The sequence below is a fragment of the Candoia aspera genome, chromosome 2 (genome assembly GCF_035149785.1).
Source record: "Candoia aspera isolate rCanAsp1 chromosome 2, rCanAsp1.hap2, whole genome shotgun sequence".
NCBI classification, from domain to species: Eukaryota; Metazoa; Chordata; class Lepidosauria; order Squamata; family Boidae; genus Candoia; species Candoia aspera.
This window is the reverse complement of record NC_086154.1, coordinates 18,737,516-18,761,985: the sequence shown is the minus strand read 5'-3', so window position 1 is coordinate 18,761,985 and position 24,470 is coordinate 18,737,516. Positions and strand designations below refer to the sequence as shown.

Genomic DNA, 24,470 nt, shown 5'->3' with positions numbered 1-24,470 from the left:
GTTAACTGGTCAAAGGCCAGTAAATAGAATGGAGTATCTTAGAGAAGAAGCCCAGAGCTCCATTCAGCTGGATTAATTGGTGGGCTCCCACACATAGCTGTGCCAGCTTACCACATTTCTAAGCGTGACAACGTAGTACACATTGCCATTCAACCCAGCTCCCACCATAAAAGCATCAAGTCCAGGACCTAAAGTTATTTAGCTGCACTGGCCTCAGTTCTTCTTGACATAAAGGAATCATTGCCAAGAGAAAAAACATTTAAATAAACCAGATTAAAGGCTTTTGTGCCTTGCGGGCCCAGACACGCATATTCTATTGTATTTACAGATCTCACTCCCACTTTCTTGTTATTTATTCTAGAAAAATAAAAAGTACCTTAGTAAAGGGTTTAGCAGTTGGGAACAACGAAGCAGCTTTAGTCTGCAACTCCACAAACTGCAAGGCTATTTAGCACAGCGCGAGCCATTGGAAAAAGATTATCCTGCCCTGGGGGTGGGGTGGGGGGGGGTGGAGGGAGGAAAGGCAGACAGGATGCACATGTCTACATGTTCTACAGCCATGTGCCAGAGAAATGGAATTGCTGTTAATGGGAAATGGCTAGATGGATGGAGAAAGGAAATACAGTAGCTGTAATATATATCTGTATTTTAGTACCAAAAAAAAAAAGAGTTTGATACAGTGTTTCACAAAACTTTAACCGGAAAACATAAAATTCAAGTTGGATTGGATTGGACCAGAACCTGATCGGACCAAGATCATTTTGCCTTGTCATCTGGGGGTGGAAAACCTTGGTACACATTGTGTACTGAGCAGCTGGATTAGGGAGGGTATGAGAGTATTTAGAATGTGGTGTTGTGTATGAGTACACACACACACAAATGCATGTGTACACACATCTTTAAGAGACTGCAAGTAGCATAAACATGAATAGTGAATGCTGATCAAATCTGCAAATGACACAGCCTTGGGTGGAATGATTAGTACTCCAATCTTGATAGAGAAATGGTCTGAAAATACAGGAATAAATTTAACACAGACACGTGCATTTGTTTCCTAAGGGCTCTGCACACAGACATGTGCAGAGTCCTTAGGAAACAAAAATCAAACCCACAAGTATAGAATGGGACATACCAAGCTTAATAATGAAAAATAGTCTTGGAAATAGCAGTTGATATGATGGCATGAGCCAACAGTGTGATGTGGTTGCCTAAAGCAATTTGAGGTTAACAACAACGGTATAATGTCCAAATTGTGGGAAGTAATTGTTATGGTTTATTCTGCTTTAGTCAGACCTCATCTTGAGTCCTATGTCCAGTTCTGGGTATAGTACTTGATGAAAGATTCTTAGAAATTGGAACAGGTTCAGATAAGAGAATTAAAGATAAGAAGAAGATTAGAAGCGAAGTTATAGAAAGAGGGAGCTGGGTATGATTAAGCCTTGAGCAAAGACTGCTGGGGGGGATAGAGAGCAGTGCACTTTTAAAGTATCCGAAAGGTTGTTGCATAGGAGGAGGTTGGGATCTATTCTCCATAGTGCAGAACACAGAAAGGATGGGGTTGAGTTAAAGGCAGTTTCCAATTGAACATTAGAAAAATTTCAGAAGTAAAAACCAATCAACTGCAGAGTGAATTTCCTCAGAGAGGTGGTGGGCTTCCCTTCCATCAATGTGTTCTAGCACAGGCTAAATAGCCAGCTGATGCTTCAATTTGGATTTCTGTACGTACTGAGAAGACTGGACTTGGCAGCCTACACATAGTCCCTTTCAACTCTAGAACGGCATGAACACGTACTTGGTCACAGGTTGGAGTGTACTCTCTTTGAAAAGGCAAGTGCAAGAAAATTCCATATTCAGCTACTATATGAGGATGACCTAACTGGTATATTCTGCTGTAGGTAAGTTTAGATACCTTTAGCACTTAGTCCACAACTTTAAACTTACATTATCCTTTGGTGTCGTTAAACCTGTAGCTATGCAGTAAACAGGAAAGCAGATGCCACTGGCCTAAGTGGGCTACTTCACTTCCATGTAATTCTGCATAGGGAATTCATTCTTGCAATAACAATTAGATGCTGTGAATTAGGATTAAGGCAGGGATTATAAGAACATGCAGCCATATCTTTCAGTTCTTCACAAGTTTTATTATACTGATGAAATCACCATGATGAATGAGAAGTGAAAAACTAGGCCTGCAATACATAAGCGTATGTTACATATTACACCTGTCCTGTGACTGGAACCCAAGTCCTGAGGAGAACACCTGTTAGAGGTAAGTTGGCAGTATAGCTTCTGGAAGGGAATTCCTGTCTCATTAACTTGTTTCTTTAAAGCCTCCACAGTACTGAGATAGGAGTGATCTGGTAAATACTCTGATCCTAACTCTAACCCCAAGTTTTTATCCAAGTCCCTTGCCTCACCACAAACTCCTTGCAGCTAAGGTAATCATAAAGTAAGAGAACTCAGCATTTCATGAACTGTTTAAGAATAGAAAGCAAAGAATAAGAATTAATAGTTCTCAAAACAGATATATAAGAAGGGACCCTGGAGGAATGAAATTGGAACCTGTGCTTTTTAATGTTAGAGCAGTGTTTCTCAACCTCGGCAACTCTAAGATGTGTGGACTTCAGCTCCCAGAATTCCCTGGCCAGCCAGCCATTCCCCATGCTGGCTGGGGAATTCTGGGAGCTGAAGTCCACACATCTTAGAGTTGCCGAGGTTGAGAAACACTGCGTTCAAGTATACAGTCTGAAGTATGCTATGTGAGATTTGCTGACATCTTACTTGGAGTGGCTATAAAAAATACTGAAAAACTCTGAAGCCTTTTTTTAATGTAAGTATGGGTATTAATAGAGCAAACATGGCTCAGTGTATACAAATGAAATGTGCAAACCAATCTGACTTCCCATGTTTATTGATGAGAACTGAATTAGCAACGGTGAATCAGGAAAGTATCTCCACAGATGGCAGAATCTGATCACCCTTGTCTAAGCACAGTTGGGCTTGGGTGGCACCTTGATGGGAGACCTGCAAGAAATATCAAGAATGCCAAGGTTGAAAAAAACATCCAAGAAGGTGTGAGCAAATGATTCCCATACTACTGCCAAGAAAACTACAAGGATGCATGCATGAAGTCAGCAGCAGCCAAGCTCAAACTGAAGGAAATAACTGTTTACCAAGAAAGTTCTTGGATCATAGTGGGCAGCCCAATGAAAACATCAGCTCAGCATGCTCAGCTCTTAAAAAAAAATGCAGCAAATTCCTTGCTACACAACACACAGAAAGGAATCAGAAATAGAATTGTCAATTTTATGATGCTCTTGTAGGGCATTTATGGTTGACTCATCCACCTCAAAAATGTAAGGCTGCCCATACAGCTAGTCCATACAACTCAGTATTACCTATGAAGTTGATTGATTGAATTTATAGCCTGTCTACAGGCCTCCAGTCTTCCCAAGCCCTAACTGTGAAGGTTAAATTTGGGACTTGGAAATACAAAGCACACACATCCGTATCCCAAGGAACAATGACCTTTAACAAAGATGGGACCACAGAGGTGGCACAGGTGCAGAAAAGCGGGGTGGGGGTAGAATGAACAGAAGGCTTGATTAATTGCATTCAATATGCCACAGTATTTAGGGCCCCCATTTAGAGTCAATATATTTTTTTCTTTTCACCAAGCCAAAACTGTTGGGATTGAACTTGGCTGTGGAGGATTCTACTCATGTACAAGCTACACTGGGATTTCTCATGCTCCAAGAAATATTACTTTGCCTCTCTCCTTGGCTGAAAATAAAGGTACAAAGTTGAAATAGAGACTTGTGTCCTTAACATGCCAGAAGTTCATTCAGTGTCTCAGGCTTTTAAAGATACATTGATGAAGAAAAAGCCAGATGAATAAAACCAAAGCTGCTTAACATTTGAAGGTCAATTTGAGCTTAAAATATCAGACAAGTATATGGTTACCTTGATTTGAAGTAGAATCAAGACTGCATCTTCTTCACATGGGTTGTGGGTGGTGGGTTGTGGCTTGGTGGGTCTCAATCCCAGAGACAACTGCTCTGCAGATGTAACCCTCCTAATCTGTTCATTTTACACGAACAATGAAATTCTCCGATGACAGCCTAATCATACGCTCACAGACAACGAACCTACTTTAACACAGATCGATCTGTGGATCAGTAGACAAAGGGGATGGCCTCAAACAAGCATCAGCCCCACTATATGCAACCCCCTCCCCTTTTATACAGCAGTTGCAAGAGTTAGAATTGAGATTTGAACATTTTGAATCCCCAACAATCATGTTATCAGTTTCGTATCAGGTGACCCTGCATCCTGTTGAAACCAAAATGTCATCACAAGCAAGGAATGTTAACAGCAATCTGCAAGGCTCTGGTTATCACCAAGCCATACACTGATTGATGAAAGTTTTCTCAAGTGTTCTCATCTTCTTCAGAGATGATCCTTAGAGCTGCATAATTCAAGGGCCACAGAAAAGGCGTTACTCCAGGTATTTCATCTTTCAATAACATAAATTGAGGTTTCTCAAATTATTATATACAGGTAGGCATGGAAATAGTTATTAATGCAACTTTCTGAAACCAGGTTAGTTGGGTCACAATCTGCCTGATTATGGAAGTTGCATTCTCATCAGACACGAGCTGTGTGGAATTTGATGCACACCAGCAACCCTCCTCAGCATGTCAGAGGATTTTAGGATGCGTGTGCAAAGGTCACAGCAAGCGTAATTATCTGTGATAGAAGGTGAACTAGCAGCTAGCCTCACTGTCTTATATCTTTTGCAGAAAGAAGTGGTAGACCGGAGGACACAGAATTCTAGACCATCAATTCAACATTCAGGCCAGAAGTTCTGAATGTTCTCCATGTTAAACACACGTCAGCATGCATACACACATACATCTTTAAAACAAAGTATGCAGTAGACTAGCTTTATCAAGAAAAGAGCTTTATTGTAACCTGCTTGATATTCAGACTCTCCCCCCCACACACACATCTCAAACATGAGGATTTCCTGTCTGTAATCTGAAGGGCTGCATTCAAAACACTGCCCCCTCATTTACATGTATGGAACATTTGCTGCTGGTATGTTGGTCTCTTCTTCCCAAAGTTTAGGGGAGCAATAAGCTATTTGCCTAAACGCCCCAGCAGGGATTTCTCTCTGGACTACCTTTTAGGCCACCCAGCCTCCACTTTCATCAACAACCAGCCCTCTTTGGTTACTCCTTACATCCCGTTCCTCCCCTCTCAGGGATGCTCCTGACTCTGCCCACCACACTGACTCAGTGTTACACCTTGAGCTGGTGCCTGCCACTGGCTTTCTCCAGCTGTCTCTATAGCAACCATGCCAGTGTAACTATGGAGATAGTTGATCATGATGCTGCTGGTGCCAAGGGCACGTACTAGTGGCAAGCGCAGGGCAGCAGGTTTAGAAGAATATTCTCCACGCTTTGCTCTCCTGCAGAGGCACAAAGGAGAAAAACAAAGCATCTGAATGCTGGAATCAAGGAAGAAGTTCCATTTACGAGTAGGTTAGTGACAAGAACTGGGTAGCTGCAGGCAAGTGGAATGCTGGCAGGCGGTCAAGCCCTAACTTCGTCAAAGATGAGTAAGGGGAATTACAAGAAAATCTTTCCTTCCCACTGCAGTAGCTTGTTTAATGTGCCATCTTCTAGAATATCCATTACCTCACCCCGTTCTCCCCCACCGCCCCTGCCCCCCCATGACACCCAGCCTTTGAGGTGATTGTTGGGCTGTTTATTTTTTGAGAGAATGCCCCTTTAGGACCATTCTTTGAAAGACTGTTTTGCATTCCTTCCTACTCCATGGCTTTTACAAGCATGCATGTTCTTCCCTTCCATATTTTCAGGGGTACGTTTTGGCTGTAGTTGTCAGCACTTGGACAAAGCAGAACAGATCTCTTCCGACCCTGTATTAAACGTGCAGGAGCACCTCCTTGAGATTTAGTTCACGTTATAGTTGTCAAGCTGTTATCAGGACACCACCCCTCTGGCCATGATACTTTTCGATGTCTGCTTATATGAAGTTATGCTGCATTCTTCCCCAAGGAGCTCACCACCTTCTAAGTCTAGGGCTTCCAAAAAGGAGCAGCAGTGCTGAAATCTGCTTTTGGTGGTTATGCGGCCATGTCTGATGCAACACATCACCTGCCCACAAAAAGGGACCATACCCAGCACCTGTTCTCTACCCTGACAATATGCAGGCAGCTCTTAGAGGTTATATCCATTTGTGGAATTTCCTACTAACAGGGGTGAAGGAAACCTAGAATGTATTGCTTCCTTCAGAATATATAGGGCTGTTTCTCAGCTTCAACAAGCTGGACAAGGAAGAGGCTAGGAATGCCAGGAGTTAGTTGTATTAACGGCAGCTTCCTGCAGTTGCAAAGAGGAACCTGTCTTTGGCTGTTACGAATATGAACTAATCAAATGCTACAATAACTTGATTCAGTTTTTATAGCTGAGACTATGAAGTTAACTCCACTTTGTGGATGGCAGCTATTGCCAAGATGGAAAAACGTGCAGTCATCTTACGCTTAATTACAGTAGTCCCAAGATAGATACATAGTGATATACAATTATAAGCAATCCTTAGTCTCAAGAGCAATCCTTAGAGTTAGAAAATCTGAGGCCTGGACCTTGGACGTCTCCATTTGAAGTGCATAGTAAGGCCACTCCTAATATTTATTAAAAGTCCATTCTCCTCATTTATAATGCCACAAAGGCTTTAAATTGACTGTAGATCTATCCAAGATAATTCAAAAGCAAGCCTGGCTGTATTTATTGAAGTTTACTCTTGGGTAAGTGTATATAAGATTGCAGCCTAAATAATGATGGAAATTCTATCAGCAATGCAGTTAAATATAATGTACAATATATATTGAAACTCGTGACTGTATGAGACTTAAAGGTAAAGGTAAAGGTTTCCCTTGACGTAAAGTCCAGTCGTGTCCGACTCTAGGGGGCGGTGCTCATCTCCATTTCTAAGCCTTGGAGCCGGCGTTGTCATAGACACTTCCGGGTCATGACGACTCGGAACGCCGTTACCTTCCCGCCGAAGCGGTACCTATTGATCTACTCACATTTGCATGTTTTCGAACTGCTAGGTGAGCAGGAGCTGGGACGAGCAACGGGAGCTCACCCCGCCGCGCGGTTTTGAACCGCCAACCTTCTGATCAGCAGCTCAGCGGTTTAACCCGCAGCGCCACTGCGTCCCTGTATGAGACTTAGAAATCTCAAAATTCAAATTAATGTTGTGGCACATGGAACTGTCACTGACCTCCTGACCTCTATCCTGGAAATAGAGAGCTGCCCAGCTAATTCTGGGAAGAAATCTAGACCGTTTCCCCAGGTACCCTCTAGCAATTTACAAAACAGATCACCGAGCATTACAGTGTGTAGATAGACACTTGCAACCCCTGACCCAACCTAAATAATTTGAACAGTAAAACTATTCCAAGTGAATACTTTATGATAAAATTGGTGCCAGAATGTGTGAAGCATCTAGAGTTTAAAAATACCTTAAGCTGGGCAATCAACATTTTAATATGGCTTGTACAGTATTACTTCTATTCTAATCAAAACACAATCAACCTAATATGAATTTCACTTCCTGCCTCAACTGTCAGACCAAATGTCTCAGAAGGTAGTGATGGAAATCTGCACATCAGTGCTGTGAATTATTTCAAACAGCCTGTAAAGGATGCCAGTCTGTTTCACTCCCAGTCAAGATGCATCTAAGATTTGTAGGTGAGATTATACAGACATGTGGCACTTGACATGTGGCACATGCATGCTACATGCAGTGAAGCTTCCCCTCTTCACCTGACAATTTCAGCATCCGTTAACTGTTCATAGATGGAGACTGTTATTTTTATATTGGTCTTTATATATCCAAGCTGTGACTCCCCACACACACACACACACACAATGTAGATTAATGCTTTAAAGTAAAACCAGAAGCATTAGAATGGTATTTTTAAAAACGAGGAAAACAGAATTTGTTTAAGTGTTTCTAGCTGCTCAGTTACACACTGTAATTGTTACAAAAGCTGCCCACCTCCCCTGCCAGCAGTGGTCTGTGGCACAAAGGGGGAGTTTAAGCAATCTTGCTAGCTAAGCTAGAAAATTAGAGTGTAATTTTCCTACCCTTCCCATTTCACTGAAATAAAACGAAAGATGATAAAACAGTGAGGCATCAACAAATGTATGTATTTCTACCTCAATAAGAACAACAAAATCAAAGTTATTGAAATACACAAGACCTGGGGGGGGAGGGAGAGACACACAAGAATTGTAAATAAACCCTTCCCAGTTCGAGGAGAAATTTCTGCCAGACCCCTCTAATGAGTTCCAAAGTCTTAAACAAACACTCAACCCTCATTTAAAGAAGCCAGCCTCTAATGAGACTTGGAATCTTGGACTTCCCACTGTGTTGTGTGTTGTAACTTTTTGATGTAAAACTACATCTCCCCAGCCAATAAAAGAGCATACCAAGTGATTTTCAAGTTAAGTATTTTATTATCAAAATTATTACATCTCTTGTGAAAGTTCAAATATTACAGCACAGTGTACAACTCCACTTGAGGGCAGCACTGCAGCCCCCCCTGCCCAACTTCCCGGTGGCTCCTACCCTTCCCAGCACCCTGAAGAGTGCTTCATCTCTGCCTGCTGTTCTCCAGAAGAATCCTTGCAATGCTCAAAGCACGCTCAACAGGATGGAAAAGGAGGCTGCAAAGCCCAGTGAAGCTGACACCCTTTTATACAGTATACAGGACACCCGCCTTCTGGGTGACAAGTTCCATCCCCAACACGCTCACAGCCAGATACTTTGAGGAAAGGTTTCTTTTTCTTCTCTGCTTTTGATATTTTTAAAAGTCTCCCCTAAATTGAATGAAGAACACCTGATTTCAGTGAGCTATAGAATCCTGTAACAGTCCTAATTAAAAATGAAAATGAAAAACCAAAAGAAGATTTTGCATCTGAGAAACGAGGGAAGACATGCTCACAGCATTATCTTGTCCGAGAGGGAAGGAAGGTCCATGGCAGCACTGGGGTTAGACCTGCCCGATATTTGCTAACCTACTATGGTTATAACTGAATATAAAATTAGATAAATAAAAACACGCGTCGGATAGTAAACAAGTGAGAAAAGCTGGCAAGTGTATGGAATTGGACAGTGCATCCGGTGGTCCTGGGAGTGCTCTTGGACCTCAAGGGGCGGTGGCAGGAGCCTCTCACACATACTAGGACACTTCTGGTCGCTGCCAGATCTGGCGTCTCTCTCACCATCGTCTGCAGACTCCGCAATCAAGCTACAGAACAGCACCCCACACAAAGCTGCACCCTCTGACAAGCCACCGTGTTCACATCATCGCACTGCAGAACGTGATGACGCTCCGACTGGCACCATCGTGGAGCACAGCTTGCCCAAGACTCAGTTCTCTGACTCGGCATGACTTTGTCATTCTGATCGCTTGCAGCAACCCTTGCTTGCACACCCCGCCCTCCCTCACACACAGACTCACACATGAGCGCACAAACATACACTCGCTACCACCAGCCCTGTCCCATGGGTCTCTGCCCAGAGCCTGGACACAATAAACGCTCTTGCTTACAACTGGAATGATCAGAATGGACTACACCACCCACCCTCCCCAGCCCAGAACATTCTGGGAACCCAACTCTGCAGAGAGCACTTTGGGATTTAAAGTAATGTCCCCGCCCACCCCGCCCTTCCCTAATTTTCTGATTTGCACTGTTTCATGTTCAAGCTTACCTACCTGCCCAGATGACTACAAGCTAAGGGCACTGGCAGGAGACAGAGGCCATGCCACTCAGCACCGTTTGCTTTCTCTACAACGTACCCGGGCATCGTGGAGAGGCTTTGCTACAGGCTCTGCCGCCACCGCCACCGCCGCCGCGTTCTCCTCCTTCCAAAGCCGGGGGTGGCTGGCAGTGCTTTCGCTCGCTTGTGCGTCCCGAGGCCTCAGCCCCTGGCCCTTTGCCATTCCAGCGTTCTTCCTTTCACGCTCCTGCTGGAAGGAACAGTAGGCAATTCTGTCCTGCCCTACGAAAGGCCCGTCTGAGTCTTTACACCCGACCCTGGGAGCGGCTGCAGCCTGTACTGGTGAATGCTGCTTCCTCCCCCTCGGTGCGGGTAGTGCTGTGAGTTGGAAAGTGCTGAGGCTCTGGAGCTCGGGTAGAGAGCGGGCTGCCCGGAAGCGGGAGGATTGATAGTCCGTGAGTCCGACTGAGAGGGCCTGGAGGAAGACGTGCAGCTGGCAGTTCCCGTGCAGGGGTGCGACCCTGATTCGGAGGACGGCAAACAGTCTGCAACGGTCGAATGGGCAGGACTGGGAGCAGCGGCCGTAGGACAGTTCTTCTTTGAGACTCCGCTGCCAGAGTGAAGCTGGTTGCCGTAATACCCAGCGGTCCCTGCAAACAGAGCCGATGAGTCCGTGGAGCCCGACGGGGCAGAGGCCATGGAGGATTCTGAAGAGCTGAGCGAGGGAAGGTGTCCTGTTCTCTGGGACTGTGACCGGTAACTGTATCCAGGGGATGGGACGGGATGTCCTCGGTATGGTGAAGAGCTCTGGAGAAGAGTCTGAGGTTCTGTGCGTGGACTGTCAGACTGCAAGAGCTAGAAGGAAAAATAATAAAAACAAAATAATATTACATTCAGCTGTGGCTCGGCTGCCTCCATAACCCTCTTAAGAAAGTCTGGATCGAGGAACCCCGAACTTTTTCAATGAGAACATCCATCTGGAATCCAGGACCATGACCTGGATGCTCACACAAAATGGCTGTGGCAGGTGGGTATGGCCGGTCACAAAACACTTTTGGAGCAGAAAGCAAATGGGCAAGGCTGCCGCCCACCTCCCCCCTCTGGCTCCCAAGGACGCACCCACCAAGCTCCGATTTACATTTTAGTTCTCAACAGGTGGGGTATTTCCAAAGAGCCACTCATTATTTATATTTTTTTAAATGCATTTTAAAAGAATTTAAAATGCGTTTAAAAGATCAGGAAAGGCTGGGTACCTTGTGGAAAACCTAGAGGCTAGACGCTTTGCTACGGGTAGAGACTTAACTACCCAAACTTCACCAGATGCTTTTGCTTCCTGTACCTGGTAGCTGTATCGAGAAGGACTGTAAACAGCTGGGCCCTTAAAGGAAGAACTGAGGGATTCTGATAAGTCTCCTTCTACAGCATCTAGAAAACCAACCAGAGAGGTGAGTGTAAGGAATGCATGTTCTTTCCTGGATCAGGCAATTAAGTGGTATCCATCCATCCATCCATCCATCCTGTATACCACTGCAATCTCTCAGACTCTTGGCAATTCACAACAAGGAAAAACATAATACTACAATGAAAACATTCAAAGTAAGAAAAACTATTTAAATTAAAACAAATTAATAGAATATCATAGCAAATATCCAATGGGGTCTTTCATAAAAATAAGGTGAGAAAGAGTTCCTGTGAGGAAATGCAACCCCCAAGAAACTTAGGGCCTGAGCAGTATTTATTTAATTACTCGTTTATTTGTCAATTATATGCTGGGGGTAGGGGTGTACCGGAGAGTATCTGGCTGTCATGGGAACAGTTGAGTTCATACTGCGCAGAGGGATGGGAAGGCACACTAGACCAAACTTAATTTGCCTTGGCCGGCTCTGTCATGTCAACAGGCACAAGGGGAATTACTGCTAGAACAGTAATAGTTCTAGAGCAGTTCACAACGATGAAAAGAAAATTGCTTTATAAACTCTGCCCTGCAGCTCATTTTGTATTTCTCTTCCCATGACCACACAATGTGGTGGAGCACGGGAAAAGGTATGTGGTTGGTAATGCACCCTTCGTTCACAGTGGTGCCAACCTGGACTGAGCCATTAGAGGTTTTTACACAAGTCTAAGATGGCTGCCCCCTATTTAAGTAGGGCATCTGTGACTGTGACCTGCTACTGTACGGGAACAAGTGGCTACTCCTGGTCAGCCATGGGGTGTCTTTATGATTACTGAGCGGAATGTTGTTTTTCACCATCAAAGGGTGGTTTTGCAGGCCATACCTTCCAGGAAAGTCTTCCCTTCGTTGCAGGAAATTCAGACTTAAGAGATGATTGTAACAGAGAGCTGTCTAGTACCTGTAGAAACCAGCCGGCTGCAAGTGGAGTGGACATTTTGTGTGGAAGTGGCACTACAGAGAACCGTGACTCCATAAGTAGAGTCTTAATGTAATTTCAGCCTTTCCAAGAAGATTCAGTCTCAGGGCTCTTTTCCGATATACCCCCACTTACCTACTTCTCTCTCCCCTATGCTATCTCGAGAGGGCGAGGGTTCTCCTCGCTGACATATTTTAGCACTGCTACGTAAAACCTTCTCCAAAATGCCACGTCCTTCTCGAAGTCGCTCCACAGAGGTGGGCACCATCCTATTACACAACAAATGAATGAAAGAATGAATATGGGAATTTCAAGTTTTTGTGAAAGTAAGCTGTTACTTACTATAGTTCATATAAATACACAAATAAATAATACATTTAAGGCTTGTATAAACAAAAAACTGCATCTTATTTACTGAGAACTTTCATCTACAGGCAGGATCAGAGCTGCCTCTCAATGGCTACAGATTTATTATTCAGACAAATTAAAAAATTATCCAATGATGACATTGCAAACTATACTGTGTGCATTATTATTAGGCAAGTTGTATTTTTGAGGATGAATTTCATTATTGAACAACTACAGTGCTCTCGGTCAATTCAAAATGTTAATAAACCTCAAACCTGAGTATTTAAGAAAGTAAAAGTGAGGTTTTGGCTTTCTTAGGAGCATATCTATGTGTGCACAATTATTGGGCAACTATTAGTGTGCAGAATTATTATGCAAGTAAATGAAAAATGAAAATTCCCCCATCTCACTCGTTTATTTTCATCTGTTAAAGTGAGAATAATAAACAAATAACTCAAAATTTACGAATAAACATTTCTGACATTTCAAACAAAAAATCAGTGACCAATATAGCCATGCTTCTTTGCAATAACAGTCATAAGCCTTCCATTCATGGAGACTGTCAGTTTCGTGATCTGTTGACGATCAACTTTTTGTGCAGCAGCAACCACAGCCTCCCAGACACTGTTCAGAGAGGTGTACTGTTTTCCTTCACTGTAAATCTCCCGTTTGAGAAGGGCCCACAAGTTCTCAATAGTGTTTAGGTCAGGTGAGGAAGGGGGCCATGTCATTATTCTTTCATCTTTGAGGCCTTTACTGGCTAGCCATGCAGTGGAGTACTTCGATGCATGTGATGGAGCATTGTCCTGCAGAAATATCATGATCTTCTTGAAAGATGCAGACTTTTTCCTGTACCACTGCTTGAAGAAAGTGTCTTCTAAAAACTGGCAGTAGGTTTGGGAGTTGATTTTGAGTCCATCTTCAACCCGAAAAGATCCAACTAGCTCATCTTTAATAATACCAGCCCATACCAGTACCCCACCTCCACCTTGCTGGTGTTTGAGTCGAAGTGGAGCTCTGTGCCCATTACTGATCCAGCCACGGGCCCATGCATCTAGTCCATCAAGAGTCACTCTCATCTCATCAGTCCATAAAACTTTGAAAAATCTGTCTTCAGGTATTTCTTGGCCCAGTCTTGCCGTTTCAACTTATGTGTCTTGTTCAGTGGTGGTTGAGTTTCAGCCTTCCTTACCTTGGCTATGTCTCTGAGCACTGAACACCTTGTACTTCTGGGCACTCCAAGTAGGTTGCAGTTCTGGAATATGACAGCACTGGAGGATAATGGGTTCCTGGTAGCTTCACGTTTGATTCTTCTCAAATCTTTGGCAGTTAATTTGTGTCTTTTTTTCTCAACACATTTCTTGCGACCCTGTTGACTATTTGCAACAAAACGTTTGATGGTTCTGTGGTCACGACCCAATATCTTAGCAATTTCAAGAGTGCTGCATCCCTCTGAAAGACTTCTTACAACTTTTGACTTTTCAGAGTCAGTTAAATCTCTTTTTGGCCCATTTTGCCTGAGGAAAAGAAGCTGCCTAATAATTATGCACACCTTGATATAGGGTGTTGATCTCCTTAGGCCACACCCTTCCTCATTACACAAATACACATCACCTGATATGCTTATATCCAATAAGCATTCAGGTAAATACAGCTTGGAGGTGGAAAATATGCATAAAAATGATATGGTCAAAATACTCACTTGCCTAATAATTGTGCACACAGTGTACTTCTAGTGTTAACTAGGGGAACTGATGGCAAATCAGTTTATTGTAAACGGCCCAGAGTCCCTCCTTTGGGGGGAGATGGGTGGTGATACAAATTTAATAAGTAAGTAAGCAAGTCCAGTTCACAAGCAAATAGCTTATGATTACTATTCAATAGTCATCTTAGCCTGTCAGCTAAGACATTTCAAGTCGTTATGGTTGAAACATAGATTAGAACTGCAAGAATAAATATAACCAATAAATATAACCAACCAAGATGTGAAGGTTGCTTGCACTCTAGGACTGTACAACAGCAACACTAAATGAATGTGTGAGTGGGATTGGGGTGTTGAAAATACAGGTCTCTGAAGCCCTCAACTTGCACAGAAAAAATGTTCAGTTCTTACACAACTGATAAGGATTTTCTCATGACTATATTTAAGCCTCTAAGAGCTGAACCTGCTGACATTTTTCTAGGTAAATCATTCTGAACTTTTATTATTTACCATACTTCTTCAGACAGGAGTTAAAAATATCACCAAATATTTTAAATAGCACACATCTATAACACCTCACCCAATCTATCCTCTGGGAATTTTAGCAGTTTCCTACTTAGGTATGTCTATCTTAGAAAACATTCCTTAGCCATATCGTAATCCTAACTGGAAGCTCAAATCCTTTTGTTGCGGCATAATCAAGATTAGTGCCCCAAGTTTTATCAACAAGTTTACTCTTAAATTGGTGTCTACATAGGTAGCTACATCCTGTGGGGAAAAGGGAGAGAAGAGGTGGAGTTCACATTTCCCAGAGGTGAATGATGGTATGTGTGGGGGCTGAGCTCACACCTTCACTGTTGCTACTGTTGGGCTCAAGAGTTGCCTGAAAGCAAAGAGAGGGCAGCAGCACATTTTTAAAAGCCTGCATTAGCAACTTCTTAGCGAATGAGAGAAGTTTCATTTTTTAAAAAAATGAAAACTGAATGTTTTCATGCATGATCTTGTGGTGTGTGATCTAAATTACTCCATAAACTGCATAATGTTTGAAGCAGGAAAAAACCCAGCTAATTGCGTGCGTGCGTGCGTGTGTGATTTATTTATTTTCTATCCTGCCTTTATTATTTTTATAAGTAACTCAAGGCAGCAAACATTGCGAATACTCCTTCCTCCTCCTATTTTCGAAAGCCACCTCTTATAAATCCAATGAAAGCAGAATTACAAGAATTAACTCAAATCCTGTGTGTGCATTTACTGCATGTACCAAAAATTAATGGGATGCAGGCCACAGTATATGGGTTTGCAATGTGGTCTCTAGATTAAAGATCCTACTAGCATTACTAGCATTAATATGCCTAAACCAAAATTGGTTGTATTTGGGTCATACTGGTTAAAGTTGGCCAACTGTCTGGAACAATCCTTACCATTAGTCAGAAATGCTATTATGTGATACCGGTATGATGAAGACTAACAGTATCCTAGCCTACACTCTTCTCTGCATTATTAAAACGTTTGTATGGCATGTGGGAGATTGCAACTTGGAATATAAGAGAAACAGATTATGAAAGAAAGAAAGGTAGGTTTCTGTGAAAATAAGAGAAGGGGAAGTATATAATAAATACGAACCCGGACTGATCCTGGGGCGTAAATGAAGTGTAGGTTTAATTGGGAACGAAAGGGCTAAAAAGGGCTAAAATTCAAATTCATTAATTGGCATTTGTTCCGAATTGGTGTTAGTTCCCAATATGGGACAGACCACACTTTTTGATAGTGTCAAGAGTGGGTCTTAGAAAAAAAAATGGAAATGGGGGAAAAAAAGAAATCAGTGAAAGAAATTAGAATGAAAGCTGAACAACTGCAAGAAGAGAAAGTTTGAGTCCTGTACGAAAAAAGTACTAACCTCCTAAGAAAGGTTAGTACTTTCATGTGGAAAGATGATGAACAGGAAAAAGAACAGATTTTTCCCACAGAACTTGGACCTGAGAGAAAATAATGTTTATCTTTACGGGAAGCATGAAAAAGACACTTCTCTCATCTTGCAAAATGAGGATGAGAGAAAGATATTATATAATGGGCAAAGACAAAAAAAGAAAGAAAGAGGTAAAGCAAGAAGAAAAAAAACCCCACACTTATGATTACGAGAGACAGAGAAATGGCTGACTGATTTCCATAGAAACGAATAAAATATTTTAGAAGTATGGAAGTAATTATTCCCTACTCTGTGGGAAATATGACAAAGGACATTTGGTGGAATGATGAACTGAAAGAGGCTGTGGATGAGAAAAACGCAGATGAAAGAATGATTTGCTGCAAGAAAGGAAAGTGAGGAAACACATAATTGTATTGTGTGTATAGACAAGGTACCTGCAAAGGATCCAAAGAGAGACCAAAGAATAAAAGGGGTAAAGAAAATGCAGTGCCATTTTGATAGAATTAAATTAGTGGCTTATTAGCTTGTGTGAAGGCTGCATCTGGGCCCAATGATTGGAAGAATGTTGTTATTCCCTATGCAAAGGGAAAACTAGCAAGAGTAAATGCAAAAACTACAGTGGGACTGATGTATTGAGTGTTCCTGGGAAGGAGGATGGCAGAATTTTGATTGAAAAACTACCAGAGGTGGCAATGAGTACAATCTGGGAGTGCAATGTAGCTTTATGCCAGGCGAGGGATACACAGATCAGAATTGTTTTGCCCTTCAGCAGGTCACGGACAAATGCATGGATGTGAGAAAGTATTGTATGAGTACTGTATATTTGCCAATTTAGAAAAAGGGCATACAGCAGTGAATGGGTCGGATTACAGAATGTTTGTATCAAGGTTGGCTCTTGAGCATGGTAAGAATGGTGCATAGTGGAAGTCAAGCATGAGTGACAATAAATGGAATGCTTAGCAAATATTTGGTTCAATGGTGAACAGGAACTAAGACAAGCATAGGTTGTTTAATGCATCTGTAGATAAATGTATACAAATGCTGTTGGAGCATTACATGCAGATGACGCCACGTTGTTGGCTGAGGACCCAAATGATTTGCAGTATGTGTTAGATAAGCTGAAAAATGCAGTGAGGACTATGGAACTCAAAATCAATATATTCAAGAAGAGCGAATGGATGAGAGAAAGGGGAAGTCATTTTGAATGAAATCAATGAGCTTTTCAAAAAGAGAGGCAAAGTTTTTAAAGAAGAAATGGCAACGTGTGAAGCAGTGTATGGGTTTGGTGGAATCCAGGATGGTTTGCAAGGATAGAATGATATGAAGAGGTAAAATGAATGGTTTGGTAAAAGCTAAATTGATTGTGTGCTGTCAAGTCATTTTTGACTCCTAGCAACCACCTACATAGATTTTCTCCATGACAATCCACCCCAACTTGCTATTTCAAGTCTCCCAACAGTGCACTCATTGCCACTCTGAGCCCATCCACCCTGCTGCTGGTCGTCCTCTTCTATTCTTTCCTTCCACCTTTCCCAGCATCAGAGCCTTCTCCACAGAGCTGGGTCTTCACATCATGTGTCCAAAGTAGGATAATTTGAGCCTGGCCATTTCTGCCTTGAGTGAGAACTCTGGGTTGATTTGTTTGATGATCCATTTTTTTTTTTTCCTTGGCTGTCCATGGTATTCTCAGGAGTCTTCTCTGACACCAAAGTTCAAAGGCATCAATCCTATCCTGTTCTTTAAAGTCCAACTTTTGCTTCCATAGAGTGTCACTGGGCAAACCACTGCCTGCACTATTTTCATCCTTTGAATATCTTTTCCAAGGCCTTCATGGCTGCTCTGTCAAGTCCTAGTCTGCAGCGCATTTCTTCACTGCTTGTTCCTTTACTGTTCATGATTGATCCTAAAAGGCAGAAGGTGTCCACCACTTCGGTATCTTCATTGTCCGTTCTAAGGCTGGTTGTTCTACCTGCTGTCATTAGTTTGGTCTTTTATATTTAATTTGAGTCCCATTTTTTCACTGTGCTCCTTGACTTTTAGTACTAGGGCTTGCAGATGCTCTGAATTTTTGGCTATAAGGATAGTGTCATCAGTACAGTGCAGGTTATTGATGTTTCTTCCTCCAATTTTAAAACCACGCTCATCTTCTCCCAAAAAACTAAATTTAGGTAGTCCTCAACCACTCGTTCTGCAACCATTCAAAGTTATGACGGCATTGAACAAGGACATTTACGACTGGTCCTTGAAGTTGCAGCCATTGCAGCATCCTCATGGTCACATGATTGGGATTTGGGTGCCTGGCAATGGGGAAGTTGGCAGGAAGCTGCAAGTCGTGGTCATGTGACACTGCGCTTAATGACCTGCAGTGATTTGCCTAACGACCACAGCAGGAACTGATATAGTAAGTGGGATGCGGTCAGGTGACTTTTCTCTTTATGATCAGATCGCTTAGCAACAGAGTTGCAGGTTTCAATTGCAGTTGGTAAGCGAGGACTTCAATTTATTATTTTTTACTCCCTTTCTACATTTTGCACAACGTTGCTTAACCCAATGGGTATGTGTGCACCTGGTAACTAAGTAACTAATTATGAGAGCTAACAGAACCTTTCAGCAAGGTTTGCCCTCAGTGAGGCAGATCACAAGGGGCAGGATATTCTGCCTAACCCTTTCACTGCTACTTTTGTATTCTTCTGGCTTAGATAGATTGCAACGGCCAGTTCCCAGCCACAGACTTCTACTCCCATCAGCTGTGCTCAACAACTCACTCTGGCTCTACAGAGTGACTTCTCTTGTGGGGGAAGATGAGCAGGGATGCTGGTTCCTGCAGGGAACTCCATCAGCTGCTTTCCTGCTGTACACTTGCCACAGAATGACGCACTGGCTACTGGAAAGCCAACCTGGCCCATGCCTCCTGTAAGGCATGCTTAGTACTGAGGGATTCTTCCTCAGTCTTAAAAGTCCTAGAAATAACCACTTGTTCAATAACGTCAGCTACGATGGACAGGATTATCCTGCTGCATTGCACAGGGGGACTTCTAGATACAGGATGTGAATTATACACATTTTCTTCTAAAGACTGAAGAACAAGCAATCACTCACCACCTACTGCTCATGCTGTCTTGTGATTTGCAGTGTGTAGTTGCTCTCGGTTCTGGTGGGCTCACTTCCTCTAGATGAGACAGGGAGGAGTGTGAGGGGGAGAAGCCATGTTGTGGAGAGGACAGTGTGTGGCCCCCGGAGCCTGGCACAATGCCAGCATCCACATCTGCCCCAGAGCAGCCGCCACCTAGTCGATTAGATGCCCCTGTGCATCGAGCAGAATCCCCTCCCTCCTTGGCTTCTTGCTTTCGTTTGCGGTACTCCAGCAGAGATACCTATGAGGGAAAAACTATTATCAGTCTAGCTGAGACTGAGTGCGGGCAAGGAAGGATAAATCAGGGTACGGTAACTATTTTTCACTACGAATGCCACAGAACTAGATCTGGAATTAGCCTAGCAAACTGATGTTTGCTCAAATTTCAGATTAGGCTGGCTCAAAACCTCCCCATTTCCTAACATGAGAGGAAGCCCATGAGCAAAAGCACAGCAGAAAATGAACAACGCGCATCCTACAAACATCTCCCCTGAACCTAAAGATAATGATTTATCTACCTTCATAAATTTCTCAGCTGCCATTTTTATCAAAAGTTACATGCTCATACGTCTTCCAGGAACCTCCAAATTGGGTATTTCTATAACCAGCTCACCCTTCTACTGTATGCACCTTCCCTTGCCCTCTTCCTTCAGGAATCATCTGTTCTTGGCATTAACCACTCTGCCCTCATCTTCTCCCTCCCCATTTCTTTCATACTCACCTTTTTCCTCTGTGGAGGGTTTGGGGGGCCAGGTTTAACTCCTTCACAAGTTCTCTCACTACAGTGGGCCACTGAGCCATGTACTGCTTCTTTAAGAATTGCCTGCTCATGCCTGCCAAAGTATCCCTCTGCAGGAGAACTGCAGCTGCCCGTATCTGGATTCAGAAGCTTCCCATCGGCCATCTGGGGAGATTCTCTTAATAATCCATCTGCCCGGGGCATAGCGTTCAAAGGGGAAAAGGCATACATTAAGTTAAACTCTGTCCGAAAAGCTTGGTCAGAGCTTCTGAGCAGAGTCTGCGTTTCCCCACTCTTTCCCAAGAAGCTGGTATCTGAGGGCTGGGATGCTGGGTCAGAATGCCCCGCGGTGAGTAACGAAGGTCTCTCTAGGCAGCTGTTAGCACCGGTGTCCAGGAATCCTGCCTTTGGCATGTCAAGGTCTGTCCTAAGGCAGAGCTAAAATAGTCAACAGGAGGGCATGGGAGGGCAGGGAAGAAAAGGATATCAAACGGGATAGAGAACCGGGTAGAAGGGGCACAAAGGGAGAGAAAAAGAAAAAAAGAAAGAAAGAGGCTGTTATCAAATCGTTCCCCTTTGGACAAACAGCATACACTGCTTTCCCACTACTTGCTCCCTGACCCGCTGAAGTCTTTCTGCTCTGTTTTGCTTTTTACCTGTTCCTCTACCTGTACAGTCAATCTTTTTCCTCTAGGCAGCAGATTCAGCAAATTTTCAGGGCCCCTCCCCGTCTGGGATGGAAATGCTAATGCTCAAAAACGCCTTGGTGTTTTTGCAAGGTCACCCATTTCACATATAACATCACAACCATTTCAATAAAAGGGGAAGAATCAACACAAATTTCAAGGCAAGCAACCGTGCCACACACCAGACGTTCTGATCAGCCAGCCACTTTACAACACAGCTATCACAACCGTACATCACAGGCACACCTTGTTCTCGCAACGCATCATTCAGAAATCTCAACACAGAGACTGACAAGTGTAGATGGCAGGGTACAAGAAGCAACCATTAGATGATGGAATCCTGGGTGGTTCTCTACATAAAGTAGGTTAGTAGCCATAATTACAAGATTCCTCCACCGGAATCTTTCCCAAATATCTGCACAATTGCTTTAAAGCAAAGCAGGAGATAAGGGGGACGGTGTGTTCTAATCAAAGGAGATGGCTCTTTTGCATCCTTTACTGCTTCCCTCTCTTCTATTGGTTTCAAGTCCCATCCCTATCCAAGCTATCATAAAAGGCCTCGTTACCTCAGCAGGATTAAGACACGCAGGGCTATAAAATATCTAGAGAGACTATCCATTTTACTGTTTAAAATTTTTAAAAAGTCTTTGAATTAATCTCTCCAACCTGAAGCCATGCAGAGGTAGTGGAGCACATTATCTCTAGCCCATTTAGTTTCCAGAGCAGCAGATCGCAGAAACCTACTGTAGTCTGCTGGCAGTGTGCTGCCTGTCATGCTTACACTACTACATCTCTTCTAGAGGTATATGCCATTTACAGATCAGAATCTGTCTCTAGCCGTCATCCATGGGCTTTTTTTTTTTTGCCACTGCAAAGTTTTCATAGAGCACTTCCATCCCAACACTTTGCTTTGCTTGCAGGCTTCCAACTTCAAATGTTAGCCCTCACTCAGCTAAAAGTGCCTCCCTTTTACATATACTCCGAGAACTGAGGCTAAGGTTCTTCATGCAACTCAGCCTGCTTGCAGTTATACTGAGATATCATAGTTGAAGAGGTGGGGAGATGAGAATTGCTCAGTAGTGGCACACTGCTAAGCGTGACTCAACGTTACCAGGCTTCTATTAACTATGGGTAGCCATCTTGGTTTGAAATAAGGGCAGACAAACATAAAAACCACATAGGGTATCTGGGTAGCTCACAGAACGGAGAACACCAAACAACAACAACAACAAATACGAAGTTTAGAATACAGGCACAGTGAAATGCAATCTTAAACAGCTTATTTTTTAAGCAGAAATATTACGGCTAACCCTTCTAACAGGCTTCCCTAGTCTGCTGGCCAACTCAGGCTTCTAAGTCATAGGAACTGAAATTCCAACTTGGTTGCTGGCCACCAGTTTGGAGAAGGCTGCCTTGAAAGCTTAATAAACACAAACACTGTCTTAAACATCTGACAATGGAAAGACCATCTTGATCTTCATATTATATTACCTGAACGTTTATTACAGAACTGACATAGTTCACTACTAAACATTAAGGCAGAGCTTAAACCTACAAACAGATTAATAGGCACCTATAATAAAATACCCCTGCATCCAACCAATTATCCCTCTTTTCCCTTCTAAATTCTATTACTTTTTGCCTTGGACTCCCCAAAAAACCTAATGAAAATTTCCTTTGTGTTGACTGATTGGCACCATTAGTCTGGATTCAGAACTTGTACCTTGAAGAATTTGGACTTGGGGGACAGAGCAGAAGCAGAATAATCTATGCTGCAATGAAACAAGGAGATGGGTTCAACAGAATAAGCAGGGGCATTTGAGCTTACGCTGTTTTCGTTTCTTTTTTTCTGCTCTAGGGGAATACTACTTCAAGATGGATGAACTAGCACGTGTCATGTTTCCCTGTCCTCTACCCAAACCTGCAGCTACAACAGAAGCTGACTAGCTCCTTCCTCCCCATCTACTTCCTTCTTCTCCTGCACAGCTTCCCCCCCCACCACTCCTCCCTCCAAGAACGCACATTTGCTCAACACACAAACCAATTGCACACACTCTCCGCCTCCAATTGAGATGGTGTGATAACTACCTCGGGCGACAGGGACTCGGGCCTATGCGCAGGGGTACTCTCAGGGGAGGATACGTTCTAGGAGGGAAAAGCATCTTGTTATTCATCTAATTTTACAAGTCAAGAGGCAAAATAAAATAAAGTAAAAAAGAACTCCAAGCATAGAGGTTAGCCACAGCTATTCTGGAGCGAAACAAAAAGAAAAATAGACTCTCCTGGGGAAGACCTCAGCAGTTGGGGGAACTAAAAACTTTACATGGACTTTTGAGACCTATGAAGTAGAAAGGACAGAGTTATAGTATCTCATGCTATTACTTCAGGCCCAAGTCAAAGGACAACATAGAAATCAGAATACAGTCTTTTGTTACCTTATGTCTGGGCCTCAGAAAGCCAGCCTGAGCTAGCATAGGACATTCTTGAGTGACAAAACCCCAAACAAGAACCTACTAATGCACAGCCAAGTCAGAGCTGACTCCACATAGCCTTGCCTTCAGGCAGGGTTTGGGGCAAGGCTGAGCGTGGGAGCTTACTGGATTGAGCCAAAGGCCTGCCCAGTCCAGCCTGGTGCTCCCAAAATGACTGAGAGGAAGCTTGGAAGCAGAACATGGGAATGCAACCTCTTGCTCATGGGGCTCAGAAACTGGTATTGAGAGATAAGCATCCTCTGACACTGAAGGCAATGTAGAGCAGTCGTGACTGGTGAAGTATTATGCAGGAAAGTCTGACACTTCTCCAACAGGCAACCACAGTAGGCGTGAAGTTAGCATACTTATTTCACAGTGAGAAGACGGACATGAAGCGTAAGAAAGGTTTCTTGGGGCATGCTGTTGCATCCAAACTCCCTTCATATAAGCATTAAATTATTTCAGGTGTATACAGTGCTGGGGATAGTCTTCCTACTATGAGATGTATGCCTTGGGGGACTAGGCTACCCTCAAAATCTGCTGGCAATCATGAGAATCATGGTGGTGCAGTGCATTGAGTGCTGGACTAGCAGTGGGGAAAGGCAGGTTTATATCCATCCTCAACCATGAAAGCCACTTTATGACTCTGTGTCAGCCGTCAACTTTATAACCTAACCTATCTCACAAGATTTGGGAGATGTCAAAATTGAAGGCTGGAGTACTATATATGCTGATTTGAGCTCCTATAGGAAAGGCAGGAAAAGTAATAAAATAAAAAATATAATCAGAAGACAAGAGCAAAAATAGCAAGAATTTGGACTCTATAACCTCTTGGTTACACTACAAGGGATGAGTTTCCACCTTCTTTACTTCAAGTATATCCCAACTGCAATGTTCCTAAAATAATTTAATTCAAATATGGGACCCAGGAATACATTATGTTACAAAAGAGATTTCACACTGTAGGTATACAGTAACTGATTTCTCCCTGAGCATACCTTTCAGGGTCACTCAAACGATATACATATGACATACAGGAAGACTTGCTTAAAACGACCTTGCCCTGCTCCAAGCTATTCTGGAGGTTTATTTCTTAACTGGGTAAAATGAGGGATCCGGCAAAATTTAGCTAGCAGCACAAGTTCAGATGACAAAGGAAGCGATCTCTGTCAGGGTCTTAACTATGGTAGTGTCTTAATCATGCAATATAGTGTTCTCTTCAGCTCAAGCATACTGCTGAATGTGACACTAGCTAAAGACTAGTTTCATCACATGT

General features: G+C 43.1%; 1 protein-coding gene across 8 annotated transcripts in view; it reads right to left on the bottom strand.

Moving 5' to 3' along the window:
- Positions 1-8,532: 8,532 nt before the first annotated feature.
- Positions 8,533-24,470, bottom strand: part of SETD5 (SET domain containing 5) — a 66,259-nt gene continuing 50,321 nt past the window's right edge. For 5 of the 8 annotated variants that reach the window (XM_063291382.1, XM_063291378.1, XM_063291377.1 and 2 more), the window contains 6 exons: positions 22,812-22,868; positions 20,020-20,475; positions 19,265-19,539; positions 12,324-12,457; positions 11,159-11,244; positions 8,533-10,674 (listed from right to left, as the gene is read on the bottom strand). In XM_063291382.1, the coding sequence (XP_063147452.1) occupies positions 10,102-10,674; positions 11,159-11,244; positions 12,324-12,457; positions 19,265-19,539; positions 20,020-20,475; positions 22,812-22,868 (1,581 nt within the window). In that variant the 3' untranslated portion in view covers positions 8,533-10,101. The remainder of the gene's footprint in view (positions 10,675-11,158; positions 11,245-12,323; positions 12,458-19,264; positions 19,540-20,019; positions 20,476-22,811; positions 22,869-24,470) is intronic. The other 3 variants (XM_063291380.1, XM_063291381.1, XR_010067069.1) reach the window with 2 other exon arrangements.